We start from the raw sequence: 25,692 nt of genomic DNA, 5'->3' as shown, positions 1-25,692 counted from the left end.
CCATTGATGATGTAATTCAAACAAGTGCGTTCTTCATACGCGTGGGTCTTGCCATAGCTTCCAGCACGTGCTCCCAGTCATTTACTCAATATGTTTTACGGTAAACTGTGTACCAAAACCTGAATCAGGGATGAAAATTCTGATGACACCATGCATTGACATTGTTGGTATGGCTCGATCGTAATGCTGAACGACGCACAATACACAAAAAACAGGCCTATGGTTTGCTTGGCTGCTTTTATTTTCTCCTGCCCCACAGTTCAATTCACTCCCATGCCGAACCGATAAAATCAAGTTTAAAGCAAGTTTGAGAACAATCTCAATAAAACGATACCTTGTTTACCTTGATACTAGATTACTAAATATTCACAATCAAGCCAGAAGGTGGCCTGGGTTTTTGCATGTCAAACAAAACTCCGAATTACCAGTAATGGCAGTAAGAAAGAGGATATGGAAAATATAGAGCGACAGATTGTATGTTACACAGTCTAATACGTAATTCCTCCCTATAATTTGTCTTATTTCACACATACTCACATAAATGTATATAGAATTTAAACTTTATTTTAACACATTCATAGATACATCATTAATTTTTAGGTATAAAATTGTCGTGAGTCTGAACATATTAAATAGAAATATACAAACAGAGAAAATGTTCGCAAACTTTAACCACCGGTAACAGCATGAATGGCGAACCTTCTATTGTTCAACTCGTTCGCCGGCGTTGATCATTTGGGCAAACTTGGAGGCAATTAAGGATATTGTATTTCGCCGTAATTAAGCCATTGTTTTCACTGCTTTTGAACATTTTGCCATCGTCTGAGAGGCACGACTGATGGGGTCGGTCATGTAGAAATCTTCCAAATTTAGGATAGGAGGAATAAGAGCTTTATCTGATGGTTTATTACCCTAGGAACAAGCACAAAGCGATCAGGTCCAAAGCAACGTTTCTGAACTGTATTTTGCACGGCAGGAGTTCCGAAAAATGCAACCTCGGACCCTATTGCAGGGGTCCGATCCGCTCCGCAAATGACCGAAATTCCGTTTGGCTTCACAGGGTCTATTGATTAAAGATCAAAATGTACCTTTAGTAGTTCTTTAGTGAGTGAAAAATAGTTTGCCTCTTCCACATCGCCATATCGGGTGAGGTTCGGAGCAACTTCGGTCATTCGACTTCGCATATCATTTAGTGTGTCATACGGTAATGGATCTCCACATATCTGGCAAAAGAATTTCTAAGGTTACCCACTTCCTAGAGTAAAGTTTTTCAAGTCAAAGCTTGAAAATAAAACACATCTTAAAATTGGGCAGAATAAAATGTGTACCTCACCTCTGAAAGTGCTCTTATTATCTTCCAGTCATCTCTGGCAAGACCAGGAGGAGATACAGCACGCCTTAAATGTAATAGAGAAACAGATAAATGGGATCGTACTAACTAGAGTATCGCGTCCCGCGATACTTCCAAGGTCCGGGTTGTATAAAACACTCAGCCGTGCATGCTCTGACCTAAACCAATTTTGGCGGATTTAATTGGGGGCCGAAACTGGCTTACCCCATGACAGGGTTAGCACTAACAAGCGGCCATGCAGAGTTAAAAGTGTTTTTAAAGATACCTTAGCGCAAGATATTGTTTACAAATTATAGTCTGTACTGGGATATTATTGGTGAGAGAAATACCACAAGGGAATGCCATTTATTACCTTGTTTGCTGCGCCCTTCCTTCAGTATTCACATATGTTGCCACCTTTTCAGTGTAGGCGGCAGCCGGTAATATAACGTCAGCCATATGCGCACCGTGATCACCATGATGACCTGTTAAAGTTTGATATAAATTAAAAGAACAAAATATCATTAATTTTGGTTTTCAGTTTAATATAGTGCCATACAACCACACCTTACAAATTGTATGGCATAAATGATGGGATTATATAAAGAGTATATAAGCGAATTTCAAACATGTAGTCAGCATGTGGGATGGTTTTTAAGAAAGTTTGGTAAAGTACAATATACCGAGATTTACCTTGATACACGACGAAACAATCTTTAGGTAACCTATCTGTATTTACTGTACCGATATCCTATATATTAATAAAAACAATATCCTAAAATTGGTGCGAAGGTTAATAATAATGTTTCACTACACTCATATTGCATATTACATACGATGGGCAAAAGTTTATAAGACAGCATGCTGTACATGAGTATATTTTTCACAGTTGCTAAGAATTGTGGACTGTTGTAAGAGGTAACAACAGTGTGAATTGCTGTAAGAGGTAGCGACCGGGTCGAGTGTGTGGGGGGTTGTTGTGGTCTGTCTAAAGCAGTGTTTACACTAGAGACCTATACCTGACCTAAGACCCAACTTAAGCAGTTAGTCCTGTAGTGTAAACGCACTAGGACTGACCTAAGACCGACATAGGACCGACCTAAGACCATGATTTCAGGCCAAGCATTAGAGGTGGCTTGAAAACATGGTATTAGGTAAGTCCTAGGTAAGTCTCAGGTCAGTCTGGCGGACGTGTTTTCACATTTTCATTGACCGAAGCTAATTTCCATGACAACAAACGTAAATTCGAGTCTTTGATGTCAGCATTTAGCGGTCTTGGAAAAATGGGGGGAAATTCAGAGTTGATAATTAGCTACATGGCGAATTTCGGAACTTGCCGATAAGTTATATCATATATTTTTTAATTTTGCATGAAATCGTTGTTTCCTAGTAATCCCAATAATCACTACGTCGTATTCTTTTACGAGGCTTTGTAGTTTGTACGAAATAAACAAACAAAGAACTGCAAGCTTATTTTAATACTCTTCTCAAAGTACTTTATGTTGCGTGTATGTATATAAGTCCCGTTAGGTAACTGGTGTAAACATACCCTGTAAAACTTGGTTAGGTACTTCTCAGGTACGGGTAAATGTCAGGTAAATGTAAGCCCCTTCGTGTAAACACGGCTTAACATTGGTGTCTAACATTATAGTATTGTTAGTGTTGTTATTATGCGACGACCAACAGCTATTGCACCAGATTAATGCCAAAGATTAGGTTATAACGATGATATGACGATAAACTAAATGAGATAATAGGTTCAGATGAAATTATACATACAGCTCCAAGAAGATATAAGAACTTGAGTGAGCTTGACAGATCCAGTTGAGGTTTATATCCAACATCTAAAGCTGCTACCTGACTTGCCATCTGAAAAAATACATACAATCAGTAAAACATTATACCATCATGCAAAAAAATAACATGTCCTGGCGTCGTTTATAGAAAGCAGGTTCAGCATATTCAGTGGATCGTTGGAAATATTTTCTCACCCAAAATCAAGCAAACTACTGTTGCCTAAATGGCAAAATTTACTTATTCACAAATACCGATGCCATATTCTGAATCATGACGCATGCGTCTCTATGAGCCTTAAACAGCAAAAATCATGTAACTAATGGCGTCAAGACCTCTGGCAAGCACAATTAGAATACATGCATTCAACCTACTCTATGCATTATATTTAGTGTCCTCCAGTCAGACGAAACATGCTGCGAAGCTTTTAATTTATTGGCCAACGAGAAGACCAGGTCGTAAATACTGGCACCATCCTGTCGCTGTAGTATAGAACTACCGACAATTACCATGGGTCTTTTCGCATTAGATAACACCTGAAATGTACGTATGTAATACAGATCTGCCACCATGAGTTAAAACAGGAGGAAATCGTGTGATAATATATTCAACGTATATACACCGATGTATAATAATTATTTATAAACAGTAGGATTTTCCAAGTACAATACTGACTTCAACCGCCTTTACTAAATTAAGCCTAGACACCCAACAGACGAAAGTTTAAACACGAAAGTGTACAAAAAGAGGTGGTCATGTACATGTAACTACGTTATACTTTTAAAGTTTTGCATGGTGTTGTTAAATAGTCAATAATGTTTGTGATACACACCGTGTAATTAGTTAATTCTGAACATTCGGGCCAAGAGCCTGGGCCATCATGAGAGATATTTAATTTAGTTTGTTTGTAATTAAATTTCTCTGATGATGGCCCGGGCTCAAGGGCCGAAAGATTAGAATTAAACTAAAGCCCCGTTTACACTACACTCAATTTATCGGCACGGCACGGCTAAAATTGGTACCCGTGCCCAAATTTATTAGTGTTCAGGCTACCAACACAAGGCCGGGCACGGATGAAATGGGCACGGGTACCCATTTTAGCCGTGCCGTGCCAATAAATTGAGTGTAGTGTAAACGGGGCTTAATTACATGGTGTATCAACAACATTTTTTTGTTTTACGTTTATGACACAAAAATACGATTTACTTTGCTGATAACTTACATCGTTATGCATGTTATACCACGACATATACGAGATTTGGGTATTGTTTTTGTTAAGGAGCGTTTGAATAGTTAAGCTCGGCAAGTGACAAAATTCGTTGACAATGTTTGTGTTTTTGTGGGATGCAGAAAAGAAGCACTGCCAAGTAATCACAACCACCCTTTTACGTACAATATATTCAACAAATCAATGCATGAATTTGAAGAAATAGTTATCTCAAATCTAACATTATGAAATGAATAAGTGTACTGTACTTTTGAAAATGGATGTTTTCCGTTTATAATATCCTCAAGTGATCTTGGCGATTCACCTAAATGCTAATACATAAAGAAATGGAATTGAATATGAACATATACCTTAAGACATTGTATCCCTAAGAAAGCGACTGGATTTCAAAAGCAAACACTATATGTATTTTTACCTCGTATGTATATGTTAGATCTAGTTGAGGTCCAACTACGGCCACTTGTAGATCATTATGCAACCATCTAGAGAAAGACATAACGTAATAAAAGACCTCGCCTCTAATAACCCCTTCTCCCATATACCCGGTACCTCTCTATTAACTCGCCCTTACATTACGCCCTCCTTCACTGATGACTCTCCTCTGTAATAATCCCTAACTCTATATAGTGAGCATTCCTCTTGGAGACCCCCGTTTCCGATACAAACTATATGTATACCCTAATATTAACCGTCATCTTGGACAAGCCCTTCTTTTCAGTCATCCATTCACAGCCATTTTGTTCCATATGAAAATATAGTGTTTTTCGGTATTGATGCGAAGTTGAAACACATCAGTTATGAACAGGGCCGTTGCTAGACCGCTTAATTGGGGGGGTGTATATTCATATATTCATGTTTATATACCATAGGAGCAATAGCACACAAAAGAAATTATTCGGGCATATGACGAATATATGAATATGCACACACCCCCCCCCCCAATTAAGCTTCTAGCTATACGGCCCTGGTTTCGAAACACATCAGTAAACGAAAGGAGATCGAAGCGTGGTTCGTTTTCGACATGCGAATATAATAAAATAAATTGAACAAGAGAGTACATACGCTTTACGTATTCGACTGTTGATAAGAGGCGCTTCGTATCTTGGATTAGAACCAATTACAACAACAGCATCAGCCTCCTGGAAAAAAAATCGGCGGTTGCTAATTTTCTAAACAGACCGCAGGATCGCATTCTATTCTTCTGTTGAATTATGTCCTGTTACATCTGATGATCTCGAAAGAGCATATATATACATAGCTACGTAGCTACTTACTTCAATGCCGCTGATCGTAGTATTCATGATGTAACTTGAACGGAAATCAGTTCTAGAATACACAATACAGAACATAATCGAGAGCACATATGATGGCCAATTTATAAAAAAGTTTATACCATGGTACGGCGGACGCTGGATACGCGGATACAGGTTGGCATACGTAATTCTGTCAACATTATGAACTTTTCATTACGTATTACAGTAACTACTTACTGAGTGTGAGGTCTGTACGGCTAAATATCAAACTGGGGTCTTGGTGTATTAGAGTTAACAATAAACGTTAACAATAAGAAACAATTAAAGTTATTACTTTTTTCACAAAAATTCGGACCAGTAAGCAGACAATCAAATTGCAGAATTTATCAAAACAAACGCTTGCCATATAATAAAGTATAAGATTATCATTATTAATAATTATATTTTAATGCATGTGTCAAGTTTTGATACCGTATTCAAGCAAAGAGTACAAAACTTGTTTATAAAAACTTACCAAATGCTGCAGTGAGCTAATATATACGAAACGATACTGTTTTCTCATACAGTATGTCATTACTAAATCAAATACATTATACTCGCTCTTGATTATATATCACGAAAGTCGCAAGGAGAGTAATATTAAAGATTCTGTTTGAAAAAAAGATTCTGCGAAAGAAAGATAGATGGTATTCTGCGGTATTACGGGTCACATCGAACATCCCTAATTTCACTCGCACGGCATCGAGAAATAAACTTACCCGGCGCCATCCATAGGAAAATACTCCTCCGTAAATAACGCTTCACTGTCATATCGATTGAACAAATCTTTTAAAGCGACCAAAGATTCTGCATCAGCGAGGCCACCAACGACTGCTCCCATCTCGTCACCTTGCACAACCTGAAGTTTCTGGGCGACAGCCAATAGCGCATCCTCCCAAGTACACGATGTTAAATTTCCACTATCATCTTTCACCATTGGCGTTGTCAAACGTTGGCGTTTTAAACCATCATACGCAAACCTGAAAAAAACAAATAGTGTTCACCATAGTTTTATCACTGCCCTAATACGATTGAAGCCAGCCAGGGCGCTTATATATAGGGTGGTGCAACGCCAGTACTTTTTAGCCTAGTCCCTTGGCCTCTTATACATTCCTTAGCACACGCGATCTCATTAATATACAGGCAAACTCCTGAGAGGCCTAAAACAAAGTGTTTTATTTTGGACCAGTGGCCCATTAGGCGCAAAAAATGGCGGAAACTTCCCAATGAGCGAATAATAAGGAGTTTACCTACGACGCGGTTAGCTGACCTTTTTCGACGTCACTAGTCAAATATTTTTCTTGAAATAAGCTACGGGAAATTAATTATGCTAACAGGACCTTGAAATATTCATACAAACGTTGTAATGACATTCGCTGATTCAAGTAACTCGAGTCCGTATATGTACATATTTATGATTATAATAAGCTTCAATCCGCCAATTTAAGTTATTCTTGTTGCTTTTATAACGGTTGTTGTAGCAAATTGCAAATATTTACTTTGTAATAACATAAAAGTTCCCAACATTATGAAATGGGCTGTTAACATTAGAAAACATTTTGTGCTAGGACTCTAGCGCATGTTTCATTCCGTGACGTCGCGGAAATATAAAACATGAGCAATAAAATTGCTTCTGGCCTTTCGAGTAACAGGAAATGCAAGACATGACCGATCAAATTGTGCGTTTTTATACCTGGTCTTATCAGAGATCCATTCCTCATTAATATCCTAAATAAAGAAAATAGACACCTTTAAGGCCCGGTTGACAACCTCTAAAATTCCATCATCATCAGAATTTCTTCAAAACGTAAGAATTTCTACGCACAGTGTAACTCGTTCATTCACCGCGCACCCTTCGGCGCATGCACTTATTGAAAATAGCGACAATTTTTCATTTTTTGATTTAGAAACCATGCGTGTCAAGGGTGTAGACAAAGGAGAATGAATTCCAACTATTGCCATTACACTATTCACTAATTCCGATATCAACGTGACTGTACCTCGTTCATTCTGGGCAGAATTCTCATGACTTCACCTGATCGTGTGCTTACGACGATGTTGCTTCCAACTGCATCAAGAACGTCAATCGACTCGGTTTTTCTACAAAATATGACTTCGCATTATAATATGGGCAAAGACTAACCGGCACACAATTGTCAACAATGTGACAGTGTTTATCCCGACTCTCAAAATTAAGAGGCCGCATAGACGCAATTAATTTCTACAAAAGTAAGAACGGAATGTATCGTATTTCTATAACATTCTGAGAAGTACTGTACCTTGTTTCCCATGGCCTAGCAGTGAACGCGTATGGCTTGGAGGTTAAAGCACCAACAGGGCAAAGATCTAAATAGAGAGAAAATGTCCAAATTTCATTTTTCACCAATAATTGTAGTAAGGAGTATTCACATTATACACTTTCCTAAAATATCAACTGGTTAATAATTAACGAAGGTTGTTGTTGGCGAAACCATACAAGTTTCACTTACTTTCAGGGCAATACAAACATTGTGGTACACTTTATAGTATGCAGACTTTTGGGCATGGTAGATGTAAGAAAGTCAAGAAACCAATCATTTTATCATGCATGAAAGTCCATATCAAATACTACCAAACATCACTTTTCTCTTTCAACTGTCTAAGTATTATTAAGAGTTTAAGGCTAGTTTTCATATGACATATCTCGTCGTAATTCATATGACGTAATTCGTTCTTATGTGAAATCACACATGAATACAGAAATCGTACAATTCGTACCTAGCGCATTCCATCTTATTTAATTGAAAATTTTGCGGTAAAACTAAAATTAATATAGTATCGCCTGAACACCTTAATGTATCGTGAATTAGTAATAGGGACTGGAGGCTAGAGTGCTGTCAGAGTAATAATTGTCGTTATTCCTGTTTTCATAAAATATTATTCTTGTAAGCGGAGTCGCAAAAAAGCTGCGGGTACACGGGTACCACTCGTAAGCAACCTTGACTTTGAATGAGGTTGGTGAGGAAGGTTGAACATTCTATTTAAACACACTCATGCACAAAAAAAACATTTAACTCAGTGACATGACTTATTTTGGGGAAGGTTTTCGTAACTTGAAATCCTACCCGGATGAAGGTTGAACTCTTTTTTGCAATTCTGGTTGTAAGACGATCATAATTGTTGTGAAAGTTACGATCTCGATTTTCATATGTTTGATTTTGCATAACAACGAGACAACGAATTACGACGACAGCCTTTAGTGTGCCGACGACGAATTTTCGATTTCAACTTAACTTGCATGTTAAGTAATCAATAAATTCAGGTTTCGTGTGCTGGCTGATGATAGAACTTTGTTTCATTTTAGGAAGAATTAAAAAATATGGCCACTGAAAATTCCTGAAAATACGCAATCACCATTTTTCGCAGTTTTAAAATATATCATTTTCATATTGAAATAAAAGAAAAAGGTCTTGGTACATTGCCATAAAGGCCCCTTTCTGATGAGATTTTTCGCCTAAAGAAATATAGATCAATACAGTATAGCTACCTATCACATTTCCAGACATCTCAGACTTGAACATCTTTTCAATGTAGGTTCCGACTTGCATATCACCACCACGTCCTGTCGTACCTAATTCGTCCACACCAGCGACCTCGCTTGCAAATCTATTTAATGACGTAGTGTATGGATACAATGGCTACCACCGCAAAAGATTTTGACTGATGACAAAGCCATAAAAAACATTTCGTAGAAAAAAAGTATCCTCTACCTGATACATCTTGTACAATGGATACATCTTGTCATGATTGTTTTAACAAGAGGTCCGATGTTTTTGTCCTCAACAGCTCTGAGTGATGAAAAAAAGAAATTAAAAAAAGTAAAAAAGAATGTACATTTCTTAAATGGCATATTTGAAAGATATTTCATTCAAAAAGAAAGTTTCGAAAGTCACCAAAACTTTCAAACACAGACTACTGGCTATTGGTCTACGATTGGCCACTGTCTTGGGCAAATACGTTAAAGGTAGCTAGCTAAAGACGAAGGCCTTTCGGACGAAGCATGGAGAAGCTTTAATATAATTTTTAGGAAGGAAATATTCTTCACAATTCTTGATACATCTGAATTTAACTAAGATGGACTTAAAATACGGGGCTCTAAAAATAGACGTACTCTATAACACATCAAATGCATGTGGTATAACAAACGGCCTATGATAGATTTCGATCTCGGAATTTCGTAAGAAAAGTTAGAATGATATAATACTCACGAAGGTCTTAGGTAAACGTAGGGACATTTTTATGTCTATTTTAGTATTTGTTACCCTTTTACCACATTTGGGGCAAAGTTGGTTAGATAAGAAACAGAACTTCGACAATCATCCTCATATTATCACACACAACGTAGGAAGGACACAGCTTCAAAGTAACTCAAATAAATTTTCCCCGGCTGAAGTGAAATTGTAGATGTATGTAGCACATTCCTAGTATTCATGCATACGAAGTTAATTTACTCACGTTTCGTAGCCCCTGTTAGTTACAGCAATGGCGTGGCCTTTGTTACATTGTGTGGTACTGTACCTTTTCCCAGAGAAATCATTGTCCACGAAACGACTCCTATCATTTCCAAATGCCATGGACTGATCCTATAAGGGATAATGCACTGTAATAAGGATTTTGTAGTTTCCACGGTACCTAATAATAACAATAAGTATTGGCGAATTTAACACGCATACAATGACTTTGAAAATGACCGACCGAAATGATACAGTACGTATACTAACTACTGCACATGAACTGCGTCCATCGAAAAACATACACTATACTGTATGTAATAACAAACATCACCAAATGAAAAGCATCAAGCAGTCATTGTGCACAGTGCACACATCTGACTTGTCATGACAGATATTTCGTAGATCCTGTGATATTCCATGCAATAGCCGTGTAAAAAAAATGAAATTATCTCTATTGTAATGGCTGTCCTTGTGCCTGGCTATTCTTATATAGCTGTTGCTAAGAATACATATCATAACCGTGAACTGAATGTACCTGCAGGTCGCATTCTCCTCCTTGATCGCAGATAGGGCAATCAAGAGGGTGGTTCACAAGCAGAAACTCCATAACACCTTCCCTGAAATGTGAATAGAATAAGAAAATATAGTGATAATAAACCAGTGTAATAAAATAGTCCATTATCCATCTCGCTTGACGCCAACAAACATTCCCGCAAATTATTTTCTCTTTTGCTTTTATACATCAGTTCACGTCAGTTAAATGTTTCGCAGATGTTTTAGGTATCAATAACAGCAAATCCAACTTTTCTAATTTCAAGCTATTTCAAGAACATTTTTACACCAACAAGAGTACCTGGCTTTTCTTGTCATCTCTGAGTTGGTTTTAATCCTCGAGCCTTTCATTACCGGCATCGCACAAGCAGCAACTGGCTGAAAAATTAACCAGTTTCATAGTTAATGTAAATGGTTACTAAATTACAAAAAAAATTTTCCATAAGATGTAAAACGTCTTGATTATGCATGTTCCAAGACGGGACAAACTCCCAGACCCAGGAGACTCCAAATATTTAGTTTACTCATTTTTGACTGCCAAAATAGTGAAGGTTGTATATCCTGAAATCACTATTTTTTCCAATACATCTTGACAAATTTGGCTTTCCATGCAAAACATCATTCAAAACATTTTAATTGTTTTTCCCCCCTAAATTTTAATACACACTGTATCATTCACACTGATACGTTTTCATGAATGAATATATATTTCTCTTTGGAATAATTTGTACTGTATCATTAAAAATATACATAACAAACATTGTATTGTATTATATAGTGAAAATAGTGAATGTTCATGACGGCCAGGTAGTAAGCATAAAGCTTTAATAAAGCCCCCAAGCAACTTAATAAATGAGAAGTGATATCCAAAAGAATCCATGCATTATTACACACCTTTGGAGATTTCTCAACCTCCACTAAACACATCCGACAGTTCCCAGCAACAGACAAACGGTCATGGTAGCAGTATCTTGGAATTTGTGCTCCCACCATTGCACATGCCTACAAGAACAAATTACAAGAAATACTGCTATTTAGCAAGTATACACACAGTGTACAGTACAGCGGGCATAAAAATTTTGAAACCAGAATTGTACATTAGTGAAACACAATGTAATCTGCAATGAAAAAATGGGAGGATTTATCTATTTAATGCCTAGTTATCATTAGAAAAAGGACAGAACATATAGTATGAAGTCAAGTATTATAAATCATCATTACCATTACATATAATTAGTATCATACCATTGCAAACCTTCACTAATTTGTAAAAGCATAGGAGACTATTAAGTTAAATGCTGGTGATTAAGTTAAATATAAATATACTTATTACGAACCAATCAACCAAAATATATATTTATACTATGTAAATAAACTTATATTATTATCAAGCAAACTAGAGTTATCAACCAAAGTCAAAGTAAGCCCAAGTTGAAGCTACCCTACCATTTATGCCCAATGCAACCTACCTGAAGTATAGTAGTACCAGGATCCACCAACACCTTCTGATCATCCACAAAAACTTCAATCTTTTCTGGCGCTGCTTCACAGTATTGTTTCACTAGATAATAAATCAAATGAAGCTCCATTACAGTTGATGTAAAAGTTTTTATTTGATGGTTTAAAATGTTTTGGTTTTACTACAATTTGAATGAAGATTCCTCTTTACTAACTATTAATAATTAGCCTGATTAATTATAGCAACTAAAACCCACTTGATGAAATGCTGTATATATGATTTTTATGATTTTACTATTTTAAAAACATTCTGAAATCTCAGATGCATAATTTGCACACTTCCAGTCTGACTGGTTAGTAACAAACTAACAATACTGTTGATTACAAATGCACCACTCAAGTGACCAAAACAAATCACAAATCTACCTGTTGGTAATAACATAATTTGGTGTATAAGTTTAATGCGTATCCTACTGGCAAAACAGATGAAAAGTCTGAGCAATAATTAGACCCTATGAGTGCATGCTATGAATCAAATTCGTTCATATTTCACTGCATTCGTAACGACCTCTACACGAAAATAAAACATCAAGAGCACGACAAACTAAGTAAAAAAGCAAAAAGGACCTTTGGATATGGTCATAGTTCCTGTTCGGCTTACCTGTCGTTATTTTGGGCAGACATCTAGCAGAATTGGTCAGTGCTGGCCATGATCTGACACACAAAGCAGAACGCCACATTGTTTACCACGAGCAAAGATCCAATATTCGCAGCTGTAAAACAGCATAAAAAAGCACATAAATTTAAAAACAGTAACTTTTCCATAATAAAATATGAAAAAGGATGAAAGGAAAGAGAAATACTGATAAATTTTACTTACAAACTATGGATGATGGATCACAACCTTTGCCACTCTAGTCTAGCTATTCGTTCTTCCTCGTACGAAGTCGTGTCCGTTACGAGTACTTACGACCGGTTGACGAAGATGCTACGATCATAATTTACATCGGTGCTTCAATGACCTTGGTGCAATACTTTGTACTTTTTAAATGTTTCATTGATGCAATTTTATTTTTAAACTGTCTTTGGTGATTTATTCTTTGTCTAAAGAGCAATATAGGCCATGTTTCAGTTCTTCAAAAACCTTCCTACTGGAATTTACTCATCTGTTTATGCACAAATAGGATTAAGAAATATCATGACATCCTGCATTGCTTCTGGAAGAACAGCTTACTCATATATAAGGGAGCGTCGAGGTATACCAAACATGCCTATTCCTAAATATCTTAAGGATGGCACCATCCGTAGGGGAAATGGTAGGTCCGGGCGTAACAATACTGGTCGCATAACAATCCGGCACCGGGGTGGTGGCCACCCACAAACCTATCGAATCATTGACTTTCTAAGAGCACCATTTGAAAAGGAAGTTGCTGAACCAAGGGTGATAAAAGACAAAATTTTGCAAATTGGATATGACCCATGTCGGTCAGCTAGAATTGCATTATGTGCTGGGAATGGCAGTAACAAACAAAAACTTGTTATTGCTCCTGATGGGGTCAAGGTAGGAGATGTATTAACAGCTTCCCGTAGCAGCCCAACATCTATCTCAAGAATACAACCTGGTGATGCATACCCCCTTGGGAAATTGCCTATCGGTACAATTGTTCACAATGTGGAACTCACACCTGGAAAGGGTGCGCAATTAGCAAGAGCTGCTGGTACTTCTGTTCAGTTGATTAGAAAAACCGAGGAACATGCTATTATCCAACTTCCATCCAAAAAAGAAAAAAGTGTGAGCATTGATTGTTTGGCAACAATTGGCCGGGCATCAAACATTGATCATAAACATGAGATTATTGGTAAAGCTGGTCGTAGCCGATGGCTTGGGAGAAGGCCAAAAGGAAAAACTGGTAAAGATAGGTGGTTGTGGACAAAGAAGAGGGTATAAGATATTATGAATATATAGTACTGATGTATGCAATTTAGAAGAACTACTTGTTTTATAAATTGATAAATAACATTCATCAAAGTGGTTATGATAGTAAGTAATAAATATTTTTTATATTCCTGTTTACTGTTTGAGTGTTTTCAACTGTGAAAGCAGTTACTGTAGATAGATAGATAATCATAGATATTCGTTCTGACTGTTAATCTCCAACATCTGACATTGACCTGACAACTAGGGGTGTCTTTAGGCACTATTTGACCAGCTGCTATCAATGCAACTCTTGGATTAAATTGAGGTAATTGATCCCCAAGGAGCTGCATCAAAGTCTGAAAATATTATTGGTATGGGCATATCCCCTACATTCACATGGATGAAGTAAATATGAAGAAGATATGAAAAATCTCTAAATCTATGGTTTGAAAATGTCCCGACAGCGTGGGAGTTTCTAAAGACCAATCATGATTCATGCATTTTCTAATCATGATTCATGCATGCTCCTAATTCGTTTTTCTACGCCTGCTCTTTTAGTCTTGAATTTTGCATACCTGATTTGAATATCTGGGCGCAAAACTTAATTCTTCTTGGGATACTGATTTTTGTTGAATTATAGTTTTACTTTTTCCCAAAAGACAAAAAATTCCTACTTGGTCAGGATGGGGATAACCGCGCAAGGAAGAAAATATCAACTTCCAATGATGTGAAGCTTGTTGAAATCTGAGCAGGAACCTTTGGCGATAGATCACTGGAATAATGCGATTTTGATAAGCCCCTGAAATTACCAATTTACGAAGATGGACTTAGACTTCCCACTATTATTGAAATTTGAAATATACGCCCCTTAAATGTGGTGGTACTTACGTAAACTCAAAGCTGTACTTTTATCAGCTTACAGTTACCGGCAATTTTTGGTCACTAAAATAGAGTGCCTCACAAAGAAGAAATAGCATTTCAACTGGATTTTGTTTTCCTGAGGCTATAAATATAAAAAAACCTAAGGAGCATTTTCCTGGTTCCCCCGAACTGGTTCACTACTCCTCGGGGAACATTCATCCGCTGAACCAAAATTTATAGCCAGACCTTTGCTTGTAATTATAGCGCCTAACAAAACTTGGCTTTTCCAATCAAATATAAAATTTAACACCACAAAAATCAGCCCTGCATGGAACATAAACATCCCCCTAATTTTTCTGGAAGTATGCCTCCGGGACAGAACGACAGATGTATACTTAGGTCTGGTTGAAGCCTGGCGTTTAATATACTCAGTAATGAAATCTGTGAATACGAATGCAAGCTTACGGCGCCTTCGTTAATCGACGTATCTGGTGGTTTTCTAGCCTTTTCTTTACTGGCGCTTTTGGTAATGAATTTTGACCGATATTTGGCGATATATTATCCTTTCTTTCATCGAACATATGAAAGCAAAGAATAAACTGTTGACAGCTCTAGCAATGCTCCATCTACATCTATATCTACATTTATTGCTCTTCAACACTTTCGTATCAAGAAGATACGAAAGTGTTGAAGAGTTAGGTTAGGGTTAGGGTAGTATTCTTGCTGTTATCGCTTATGTTCATCATTTCCCACCAATGGAGTTCTTATTTTTCTCATTATTTTTATTCCTCGGATGCTGTTCATAAACTATGTTCAACATATAACTATGAATTATGTTTGCAATCGCGAAGAAAAGTCGTAGAAACGGAATATTATCACCCGATAAGAGAAAGGCCTAGCTTTGTCTATATTGAACTTCTAAACATAAATTCAAAGGTGAAAATGAATATTCCCTTAATGACACAAGTCTTGTTGGAATGTGGGGTACAAGGATCAATGAATGGTACATTCAACTGCTTCATCTTTTACTGGAAAAAAAAGACTTTACGCACTAAGGCCTGCTTCAGACGTCGAACTTTTCATGCGTCTGTTCACACGATTTAACACGATCAATTTTCCTCCGTATATTCTGAGAAAACCCAATGGTCGAAAATGCTGGACCCCAAAAACATCATAACGATGCCTCCACATGCAGAAACCTGGCTGCTATAAGTCTTAGGCCCGTTTTCCACTAGGCGCGAATATCTGAAATCCGGTGATGTGGTTGGTTTGCGAAAAAAAAACGCCGCGAAAACGCTTCCTATGGAGATTTCGAGCTGTTCCGGTTGGCAAGCTTATTGCTAATTGCCATCTATTGCTGTTAACTGCATAAAATTATACATCACCAGAAAGCTTATTAAACAGGGATTTCAAATATAATAATTTTATTTCCATACCTTAACTATTTACATCTATATTCACTATAATATACTGTACTTTCAAAGATGATCATTCTTTATACTTCAGAAAAGATAACTCTTCATGGATGCAACTAAATTTTACACCAATGAGCTTTTTGTGGATCACAATGCAAATAGATTGAAATGAACGATAGATTTTTGGATATTGCAAAAAGTTTTCATACAACATCATCCCAAGTTTTTCGTCTCTTAAATGGAGGGAATACACCCTATACCAAATTCTATCGTTCATTTCACTTATCAAGTTGTTGTATAGATATATTATAAATTATAATATTGTAAAGATATATAGCACAAAAAATAATCTAACGAGATTATTTAGATGTCGGAGAAGCCATTTCCACCAAAATCCACCAATCGATTTTTTTTAAGTAGTTTCAGGTAGACTCCCACCTTATTAAGTGGGCTATTAAAACAAAATTATGGCTTTAATTATTCAGTTCGAACACTTTAACAGGAAATACCTTCAACTGTATTAAAGTTCTAAACTGTACAGATCTCTATACCTCCCCGACGTTAGTACATCGCTCCAGCAAGACCTTGACAGCCTACAGACATGGAGCGTTGATATGAAAATGAATTTCAACACGAAGAAATGTAAGGTTATGCACTTCTCCAAAAAGAAATGGAAAACTTAAAAATCTTACAATCTTACCGGACCTTGGTGTCACAGTCTCTAGCAATTTATCGTGGTCTAAGGCTCTAAGCACATTGAGAACATTGCTGCGAAAGCCAACAAGACACAATAGGTTCCATTAAAAGGTTATGCCCCTCGCTCTGAGATTATACGCATATTCTGCACGATCATTTGCGTTCGATTCGGCATATGAAAAGTTTGACGTTTGAAACGGGCCTTAATTAGCGAGATTTGCTAATGCATAATATACATTCATGAAAATTAGTTCGGAGAATTTTTCAGTATATTAACCCCCCCCCAGCCCGCCTTTTAACAATGTTGGTATGAGCGTGAAATTGAGAGGTCAGTATGATTAACAAAACTATTGTGTGTGGAGGGGGAGCGGGGGGGCAAAGGCTATTAGGGGTGCAAACAACATGAGGCATAGCAGCCTTAATTTGGGTGATAATTTGAACACGAGAAATTTAATGAGGTCAGAATAAATTACACGGCCTTAATTTTTTTATTTCAAAAGAATGTTTTACATGAAGAGCCCGCAAGTATGTTTAGTTTTTATCTCATGCCATTTCGGAAAAAGAGTCCAGAATTTATGTGGCGTATAGTACATGATTTATTGTAGTACATGTATAATTTCTTTTTAACAAACGAACATTTTATATTATTGCTCAACATACAACGTAAGCAAACTTAGGCTCGTTTTAAAGCCAAAAAAAAAGAAAATGCACACGTGCTGTGGAGACACTGCAAATGTTTGTGCCTTTGTGGATTCTGCCGTTTAGGAATTTTAGGCGGCCATCTTTAAAATCCCGAAATGGAGAAAAGCTTATCTGCTCGGAACTAATCAGAAAGTCACTTCTACACATGGCAAGAGATACGGATTGGTACTTTTAAACTATCATTTTAGGACTTTGTTCCGAACTGTATCACATTCTATTCTTCAATTTGGCTCCTTAGAATCTCTTAGAAAACCCTTGATTCGGATGCCGTTATATTACGAGGACTTTTTGGATAGTTTGTATATAAATAATTATAAAACTACAAAATATAAACAGGAATAAAATTAGAAATAGCAATATTTTTCGCGCGTTATATCAAGGATAATCCTGCTTTGCTTCAATTGCTTGTACTGGCACTTTGCTCATAATTTTTATCTAAAATTAGGTGTGATTGGACTAATCGCGTCCATTAATTCATTAGAACAACGCAATTACTTGGACTGCAACTTGCGTGTAGATCAAAAATTAAGATCATTGCACTCATTGATAATTTGAATACCAAAAATCTTCATGACAATTGATCACTATCCATATGAATAGCGCATTCGAGATTGTGTACTATAATGTACGATGGCTGTTCTCACCCTAAACAAAGATAATTATTAAAAACAAAATTCAGAATTCTGATCCAAGTTGTGATTATCCCAGACCAAAGGCAAAGGAAAAGTAAAGGTGTAAATCCGTGATTATACGTTCTGTCGAAGTTAAAAACTGAAAAGTTTTTTCTTCACATAGATAACCGAAATTTGTGTTTGGCAAGCTGTCACAGATGTTTTAGCGAAATGCTTCAACAATTTTTCTATAGCTCACGTAACATGCCGAAAACAAAGCGAGTGAATTGTTGATTTTAATCTAAAATTATGTTGGACTTTGTACTTTGCGCAGGTGCAGGAAGCACTCAATGTTTCAATGCAGGCGGTCCGTAATGTAATGCAAGCCTACGCTCTCATATTATATACGTTGGATGAAATGAAATCATTATGGAATATTTATGGCAATTGCATGGGCGCGCACTTTACTTTAGCGAAATTAAGCATTTCAAAACTTATTAAATCCACTTCCTATTTAAATAACGAATGAAAAGCTTGTTGCGGTCAACCCGACAATCCACATAGTCCGATAACACTTCCAGTGCCCGGTTTCGAAGTGGCTGTTGTCGATACAAGCCGTAGACAAATCAAACAGGGCGTTTAAAGCGCTAGGTAAATGTTTATCTGACAGCTGATCAGACAAATACAGAGCGTACGTATTTTGCATATTCGTTGCAATTACCACGGATTCTAATTTGTTTTTTCAAATATCTGCCACGCCGACGTGGATTTTCAAAAAGATTTATCGCATTAATTTGTAACAGTCTCTGTACGGATGATTATTGAATGCCTTCCTGCCGTCATTGGTGACGAGTTTGCTCGCTTTTGGTGCGTTGGAACACGTCTCACGCTATATCACGGCCTCTCGTCTTTAATCACGAGTTTGTCAAGTAGTTAGAACGGTTAAAGCCAATAACAAACTAAACAGTACGATATAATTCCGACGAACGCGAATCAAAACAAAGGTCAAAGCAGAAAGAATTGGAGCGTGAAAGCAGAGGAAATCGAAGCAAAGTAGTACATTTACTTCGTTCAGCAAATCAAAGTTTAAAATAAACGAAATTAAAGTACAAACAAATCAAAGGCAAAGGTAAGCGGAACGGCCTTACATCAAAATAATAACAAATTATCAGTATAGTGAAGCGAAATTCGCAAGGCTGGAAGAAAACTGTATTTTAAAGGGAATTTTTGATAGAAAGAGCTAGAATCTGAAGAAAATTGATAGAAGCTGCGCAGCAAACCGAAGTATGTACTGACCTAGTGTATAATGTTTGAATAAAACTCGATGCGATAGACGATACGACGAAGCAAATCAAAAGTAAAAGCCAAGGCATAGTGATAAGAATTAAGCCAATTGCTCACGAAATATTAAGAAATCTCGTATGGTTTAGCTGTATTGTTCAAACAGTGAAATAGTTTAAACATAAGCAAAGCCACGAACAAGGGTTCCTACATATAAACACAAATCTAAACAGCGGAATATTGAAGTAACGGACTACAAACAAAACTATGTCCAAGGGCAAGGAAAGAAGTGATATTACCCCGACAAAGGCTGATAAAATCTCCCAAGCTCTAGACGATCAACTGCCAGAAAAATCAGAAAATGGCAAGACGAATTCAAGCAATAATTGGCTGGAAGATTGCTTCGGCGGAAAAAAGCTCGTAGTTTATAAAACGTTCTATTTTTTTTTCTACGGTGCTTTTGGCATAATTATTGCGTATCTACCGCTGTACTTCAAGCAACTAGGTCTACTAGCGAGCCACGTCGGTCTACTAACGGGTGCAAGACCCTTACTTCAGTCGATAGGTGCCCCTTTTTGGGGAATGTTGGCAGATAAATTACGAGTCAGAAAGACGATTTTGCTTGCAGGCTTGATCGCGTTCACGTTTAAAACGCTATTCTTTATGGGTTTTCGGCCGACCCACCAAACTTGTGAAATCACATATATCAACAAAACTCACAACATCAAAACAGTAGAAGCAATCTCACACAACGCTGACAAGTTCAAGCGAGGCTTTCACCTATTTCCCATGACAGCACAGGGCACGCAAAGTGATATATGCGAAAATACCGCTTTGGCTAAACGCACATTGGATAAAATGATGTGTAGTGATTCATACGTCCCGAGTACAAAAGAGATTAAACGAACGCCGAGAGATGTTGTATTTTCAAAGCTAGGCAGCAGGCGACACAGTAAAGACTCTGCCTCTGAGAAAAGAGCCGATATTTTGAAACGCAGAAAATCTCGCAATTTGATGGGGAAAACGATCGTCGAAGTACACAAAAATTTCACGGTCATTTACACACGACACAACGACAAAACTGAAATGCAGCATTTATTTGTCATATTCCTTTTGTTGATCCTAATCGGCGAGTTCCTGGAGTCGCCAACGATGACCCTCACAGATGCATCGTGTTTGAGCGTGTTGAAGGAGAAGAAGCACTATTACGGCCGAATACGATTGTGGGGGTCGGTGGGACACGGTTTTTCGGTTCCTATCGTGGGCTTCTTCATTCACGGCTTTCGGCAAATCGTTTGCGGTGACACTCACGGCGATTATTTCATCTTATTTATTTTTTTCGCCGCTTTTGCTATCTTTGCCTTCCTGACCGCTACGAAGTTCCGCTTCAGCTACGAAGAAGAGCAACCGACATGGCGCTCTGCAATGTTTCTCATGCGATTCCGCTACGCGGTGTTTCTCCTTGTAGCTTTCTATCTCGGCTGCTGTCACGGGTTCTTACTCAACTTCATTAATTGGTATATCGAAGACCTTGGCGCAACCACACTTATCATGGGCATAGCTGGCGGTTTAAAAAGCCTCACCGACGTCCTGGTGTTCTCTTTGGCCGGATATGTAATAACGAAGATCGGTTACACGAATGTGTTAAACTGCACGCTGTTTTCATATGCTATATGTTTCTTGGGCTATTCTTACATGCAGAATCCATGGTTCGCGTTGCCTGTTGAGATTTTACAGGCCGGGAGTTACGCGGCGACATGGTCAGCGTGCGTGTCGTTCATCGCAAGTTCGGCTCCGTTGGAATCACCCGCGACCATTCAAGGTACAAAATCTATCATCTTTTAAATGCTTTTTTTCAACTTGTACAGCACAAGATTCAGAAAGTTTTGATTTCACACAGCATCAGTCTAACTGCGATGATTATTACTTATGTTTATCGTATAGCTCTGTGTTGACTGAGCAGTGTGTATAGGAGCGGGCCAAGCCTTTTATATAACTAAATTAGCTTTTAGGTACACCACGTAAGTATTTAATACTGTAAAGCTTTCAATTATTGTCAGTTTTATATAATCGCACACGACGATATATCATCAATCTTTTCCCCAATATTAACATAGTTTCTGTTTTCTGTCCCAAAAATATAGTGTTTGATCGATTAAGCCCTATTTTCTATTAAAGGCATTCTTCAAGGTGTCTACTGGGGCCTGGGAACTGGTACCGGCGCAATCGTTGGCGGATTTCTAGTTCATCACGTAGGCGGTGATGTTACATTCCGGGCATTTTCATTGGCTACAGCGTCTGTATTCTCGCTGTTCATCCTTGTTCAATTAGTCCTACGTTATGCAGGACGCGATGCGTTAGATTACCACAAAATACCATCTGAAGTTGATCAGGGAAGTCTATTGACCGATGAAGGTAGTGAAGAAGAGGATAGCGATAGCTACTACGACACAGACGACAGGGATGACGAATAGATGGGCAGACTGCAGCGTTATTAGACAAATACAACGGCAACCGCAACGGCAAAATATATTCACCTTATATGTTGGAATTCAAAGAAAATACGAGTTAGTATCGACTCGATTTGCTTCTTCAAGTTTCCTCTTTCTCTGAAACAGTTATTAACTATTATAAATATGGTCAATCAGCAAAATTGTTTCTAACACTCCAAACAACATCGAATACATTAACTGTTGCTGCACTGTCATGCATGCACCGTAAAATTGGCGTAAGTTTTGTCCTAAAGGATCAATCATCAATGCCATTGTAGATGAGCACGTTGCCGTTGCCGTTGTACTACCTAAACCATTAATTGACGGTATCATCTGGCCTTCTCCGCAGGCATCTCTTATGTATTTATATTAGGCATTTATACCAAGCCATGCAAATATAAAAGCCTAATATAAATACATAAGAGATGCCTGCGGAGGAGGCTAGGTATCATCATTTAACATATTGTGTCAGAGTGTGTACTTTCCTACGTACTAAAGCCTTAAGGCTGACTCACTCGGAGAGAAACATGAAAACGTCTCATTCACTATGTGACGTCAACTCAACATGTCACGCGTTACAAGCTGCCAGTGCACAGCTGCAAAAATGGATTGTATCATCAAGCACACGTATTATTAAATGATGCCACCGACCATTAGATATGCTACCGATTGCCTACGCCTTCTAAATAATAAGCGGCGCCACAAGGATTTAATTTTGGGGGAAAACTTTTGAGGTTGTGTGCGCCGAATTTATCTTCTATCACTTTTGATTATCACATTTGTCCTCCTCCCGAAGAGTTCAGCTATGCTCCGTTTTAACTACAATAGCAAAGAAAAAAATCTCAGTACGTTTCTCGAAACGCCAACGGCTGATCAAAACCAAACGCTGAGAACTGGAATTCCGAAAAATATTTCAGTAGAATCTTTGTCAGTCAAAAATATCATGTATTAGAAACTGTAGGCATTGCCACGACAGAAAATTCGAAATAGAAATTACAGAATGAACTTGTCAGGTTTATAAACAAGTTAAGAGATCTTAGATTAAGTCTGTTTTGTTTCCTAGCTGCCGCCGTTACTGCTAGCACTGGCGTCATAAATAGTATAATTATAAGATAGCGAGTTTAAGATACACCAAATCTACGACGCCGACGTGACATGAAAATTGCTACTTTAGTGTGAGGAAACCAGTAATAATTTGTTTTACATACGCGGTTCTGCATGACTTTGCTACACGTCCGCGTCGTAGATTTGGTGTATCTTAAACTCACTAACCTCTGTATTGCTAGTATACGTACAACCATAATGCATAATTATCTACAAAACCTTCTAAAAACATCAGTTGTACTGGCTGGAGTTTTCCTTCCGGTGTTAATTCCTATTCTGTGTTGATACGTTTTTTTCAAGTACTGTTGGGAGCGATAGTGATCAACTACAAAATAGACAATGGTGTATCCCATTAAATTTTATACACTTTAAATTTAGGTTTGCCCATATATTTGCTTACGAGAGGCCTTAGACCGCCTCGGTTTCTAGGTAGACGTCTTGGTAATAATTCCATGTTCAATAAATCCTTAATACACAAACTCAATTCTTAAGATTAGGTTAGGCTAAGAATTAGGATTACGTTTAATCAACTTTAAACCCAATCTAAGATCTATTTCTAACCTCAAGGATTATATTTGCCGTATTTAAGATTTACTGAACGTGAAATTATTACTGTCGAATTTTTTATTATGGAAATTGTAAATGTCAATGATATCATATTTATCACATGCAAACTTAAAATGTGTAATGTTATATATAACAAATCTTAAATAAATTATTGTAACATCTGATTGCCCCATAGCACAAAAGAAAAGGTGATTTTTGTGAAAGTAATTTGGTGTGAAAACTCCGGTCATGTCGATAATGACAGCGGTCGAAGATTGCAGGTGGTAGTGAAAGCTAAAAAATTCGTTGAGAGGCGAGCATGAGTTATGTAGGCCGACGTCCAAGTCAAAAGAATACCGCCCCCTGTGATCGACATAAAAATATGGAGTATATATAACACCTATACACCTCAAGAATAATTCTGCGTTATTAGGTTGTTTGCAGAAAAGAAATGTTTCTGATTAGCTAATGCGCCCAGTTGGACAAACTTTGTCCGCAAATACGTCACAGCCCATACGTTTTATACACGTGTTTAATCCTTTGCAAGATATAAAGATCATGGCGATTTGGCGAAAAGCCATATCTCTATGTCTGTGGCCTGGCAGAATTACCATTTTACCACAAACATGAAGGGAAGATGCTAATTAAGGTCCTTATTACAGATATATGACATAACCTTCGGCCAATCCAAACATGGAGGTTATATATAAATATATATATATATATATATATATATATATATATATATATATATATATATATATATAACAAATGCTTTTTATCTGTTGTAGATTGAAGAGTGCTCAACACAATTTTTGTAGAGCGATATTTATTTATTTAATCTTAAAACAGCATTAGCTGCTACTTAACGTTTCAAGAGGCAAGAATTGCAAGAAGCATGAAACTTTAAGTAGCAGCTAATACTGTTTTAAGATTAAATAAATAAGTAAATAAATAAATATATATATATATATATATATATATATATATATATATATATATATATATAAATATATATATATATAATATATATATATATATATATATATATATATATGTATATTAGGAGCAGCGTGGCAGCGTCTTCAAACAACTTAGCATCAAATGTGGTATAACAAAAACACTTCTCTGGGGGCCTTCGTCAGGAGAGTTATACATATATAGCTAATCTGTAGCTAATAATAATATGTAGCTAATCCATACTAACTCTCCTGACGAAGGCCCTCAGGTCGAAACATAGATCGAAACGTCGAGAAGTGTTTTTGTCTATTTAGGAAGTTGTTATGCTACATTTTATGCTATATAGATATATATATATATAAATGTATATATATATATATATAATATATATATATATATTATATAATATATATATATATATATATATATATATATATATACAGTCGTTATCATTAAGGTTGTCATCTGGAAATATATATAAATACGTAAATATCGATCACGTGATTGTACTGCATACGTTAATTTTATGGGAAATCGTTGGAAATCTATCTTAAAATTTTCTTTAATGTCATAGTAAGTTGAACAATATTGATAATGATAAAGAAACAAAAGGTAAGTGAATAAAATAAGCCATGTTTCATGGTCACGTGATTGATATTTATATATATGTATATATATTGACATAGACAACCTTAATGATAACGACTGTATATATATATATAATATATATATATATATATATATATATATATATATATATATATATATATATATATATCGAGTGATACCATGCATGCATCCTGATAGATGGACGGGGTTATAATCCACAAAATGGTCTCGCAAAGGGGAATAATTTGGAAAACAGTTCAGAGCGCTTGTTTAAACATTTGTTTTCATCTGCACGATTATGCACAGTTTTTCCGCGAGGCATAAACCACATCGTGCATGGAGCTCCAGGA

At 36.9% G+C, this 25,692-nt stretch overlaps 3 protein-coding genes across 3 annotated transcripts; 2 read left to right on the top strand and 1 right to left on the bottom strand.

The window, feature by feature from the left end:
* Positions 1 to 544: 544 nt before the first annotated feature.
* On the bottom strand, positions 545 to 13,110 carry LOC114524148 (NADH-ubiquinone oxidoreductase 75 kDa subunit, mitochondrial-like). The gene is made up of 24 exons (XM_028545278.1): positions 13,028 to 13,110; positions 12,809 to 12,920; positions 12,159 to 12,250; positions 11,584 to 11,691; positions 10,991 to 11,067; positions 10,673 to 10,754; positions 10,202 to 10,266; positions 9,394 to 9,471; positions 9,171 to 9,289; positions 7,924 to 7,990; positions 7,645 to 7,744; positions 7,338 to 7,372; positions 6,364 to 6,624; positions 5,627 to 5,678; positions 5,415 to 5,491; positions 4,768 to 4,834; positions 4,601 to 4,663; positions 3,499 to 3,660; positions 3,110 to 3,199; positions 2,024 to 2,081; positions 1,704 to 1,815; positions 1,334 to 1,397; positions 1,089 to 1,223; positions 545 to 912 (listed from the first exon to the last, which is right to left on the bottom strand). The coding sequence occupies exons 2-24, from the start codon at positions 12,885 to 12,887 to the stop codon at positions 781 to 783; spliced, it is 2,175 nt and encodes a 724-aa protein (XP_028401079.1). The 5' UTR covers positions 12,888 to 12,920; positions 13,028 to 13,110; the 3' UTR covers positions 545 to 780.
* Positions 13,111 to 13,251: 141 nt separating this feature from the next.
* Positions 13,252 to 15,543, top strand: LOC114524150 (39S ribosomal protein L2, mitochondrial-like). The gene has a single exon (XM_028545279.1). The coding sequence runs from the start codon at positions 13,271 to 13,273 to the stop codon at positions 14,093 to 14,095; it is 825 nt and encodes a 274-aa protein (XP_028401080.1). The 5' UTR covers positions 13,252 to 13,270; the 3' UTR covers positions 14,096 to 15,543.
* Positions 15,544 to 18,428: 2,885 nt separating this feature from the next.
* LOC114524219 (major facilitator superfamily domain-containing protein 6-like) lies at positions 18,429 to 24,421 on the top strand. The gene is made up of 2 exons (XM_028545361.1): positions 18,429 to 21,453; positions 21,810 to 24,421. Exons 1-2 carry the CDS (start codon positions 19,899 to 19,901, stop codon positions 22,103 to 22,105), a joined length of 1,851 nt encoding a protein of 616 aa, XP_028401162.1. The 5' UTR covers positions 18,429 to 19,898; the 3' UTR covers positions 22,106 to 24,421.
* The last annotated feature ends 1,271 nt before the right edge of the window (positions 24,422 to 25,692 follow it).

The sequence above is a fragment of the Dendronephthya gigantea genome, unplaced genomic scaffold (genome assembly GCF_004324835.1).
Source record: "Dendronephthya gigantea isolate DGI-Jeju-01 unplaced genomic scaffold, DenGig_1.0 000030F, whole genome shotgun sequence".
Lineage (NCBI taxonomy): Eukaryota > Metazoa > Cnidaria > Anthozoa > Malacalcyonacea > Nephtheidae > Dendronephthya > Dendronephthya gigantea.
The sequence above is the reverse complement of the archived record's forward strand: the minus strand, read 5'-3'. Positions and strand labels throughout refer to the sequence as shown.

Excerpts from the sequence above, each read along its gene's own strand:
- LOC114524148 (XM_028545278.1), bottom strand. The coding sequence starts at position 12,887 with ATGTGGCGTTCTGCTTTGTGTGTCAGATCATGGCCAGCACTGACCAAT. Across the intron at positions 10,755-10,990 it reads GAGATGACAAGAAAAGCCAG|GGAAGGTGTTATGGAGTTTC; the intron begins GTACTCTTGTTG and ends TTCACATTTCAG. Across the intron at positions 7,745-7,923 it reads GCTAGGCCATGGGAAACAAG|AAAAACCGAGTCGATTGACG; the intron begins GTACAGTACTTC and ends CATATTTTGTAG.
- LOC114524219 (XM_028545361.1), top strand. The coding sequence starts at position 19,899 with ATGTCCAAGGGCAAGGAAAGAAGTGATATTACCCCGACAAAGGCTGAT. Across the intron at positions 21,454-21,809 it reads ATCACCCGCGACCATTCAAG|GCATTCTTCAAGGTGTCTAC; the intron begins GTACAAAATCTA and ends TTTCTATTAAAG.
- LOC114524150 (XM_028545279.1), top strand. The coding sequence starts at position 13,271 with ATGTTTCAGTTCTTCAAAAACCTTCCTACTGGAATTTACTCATCTGTT.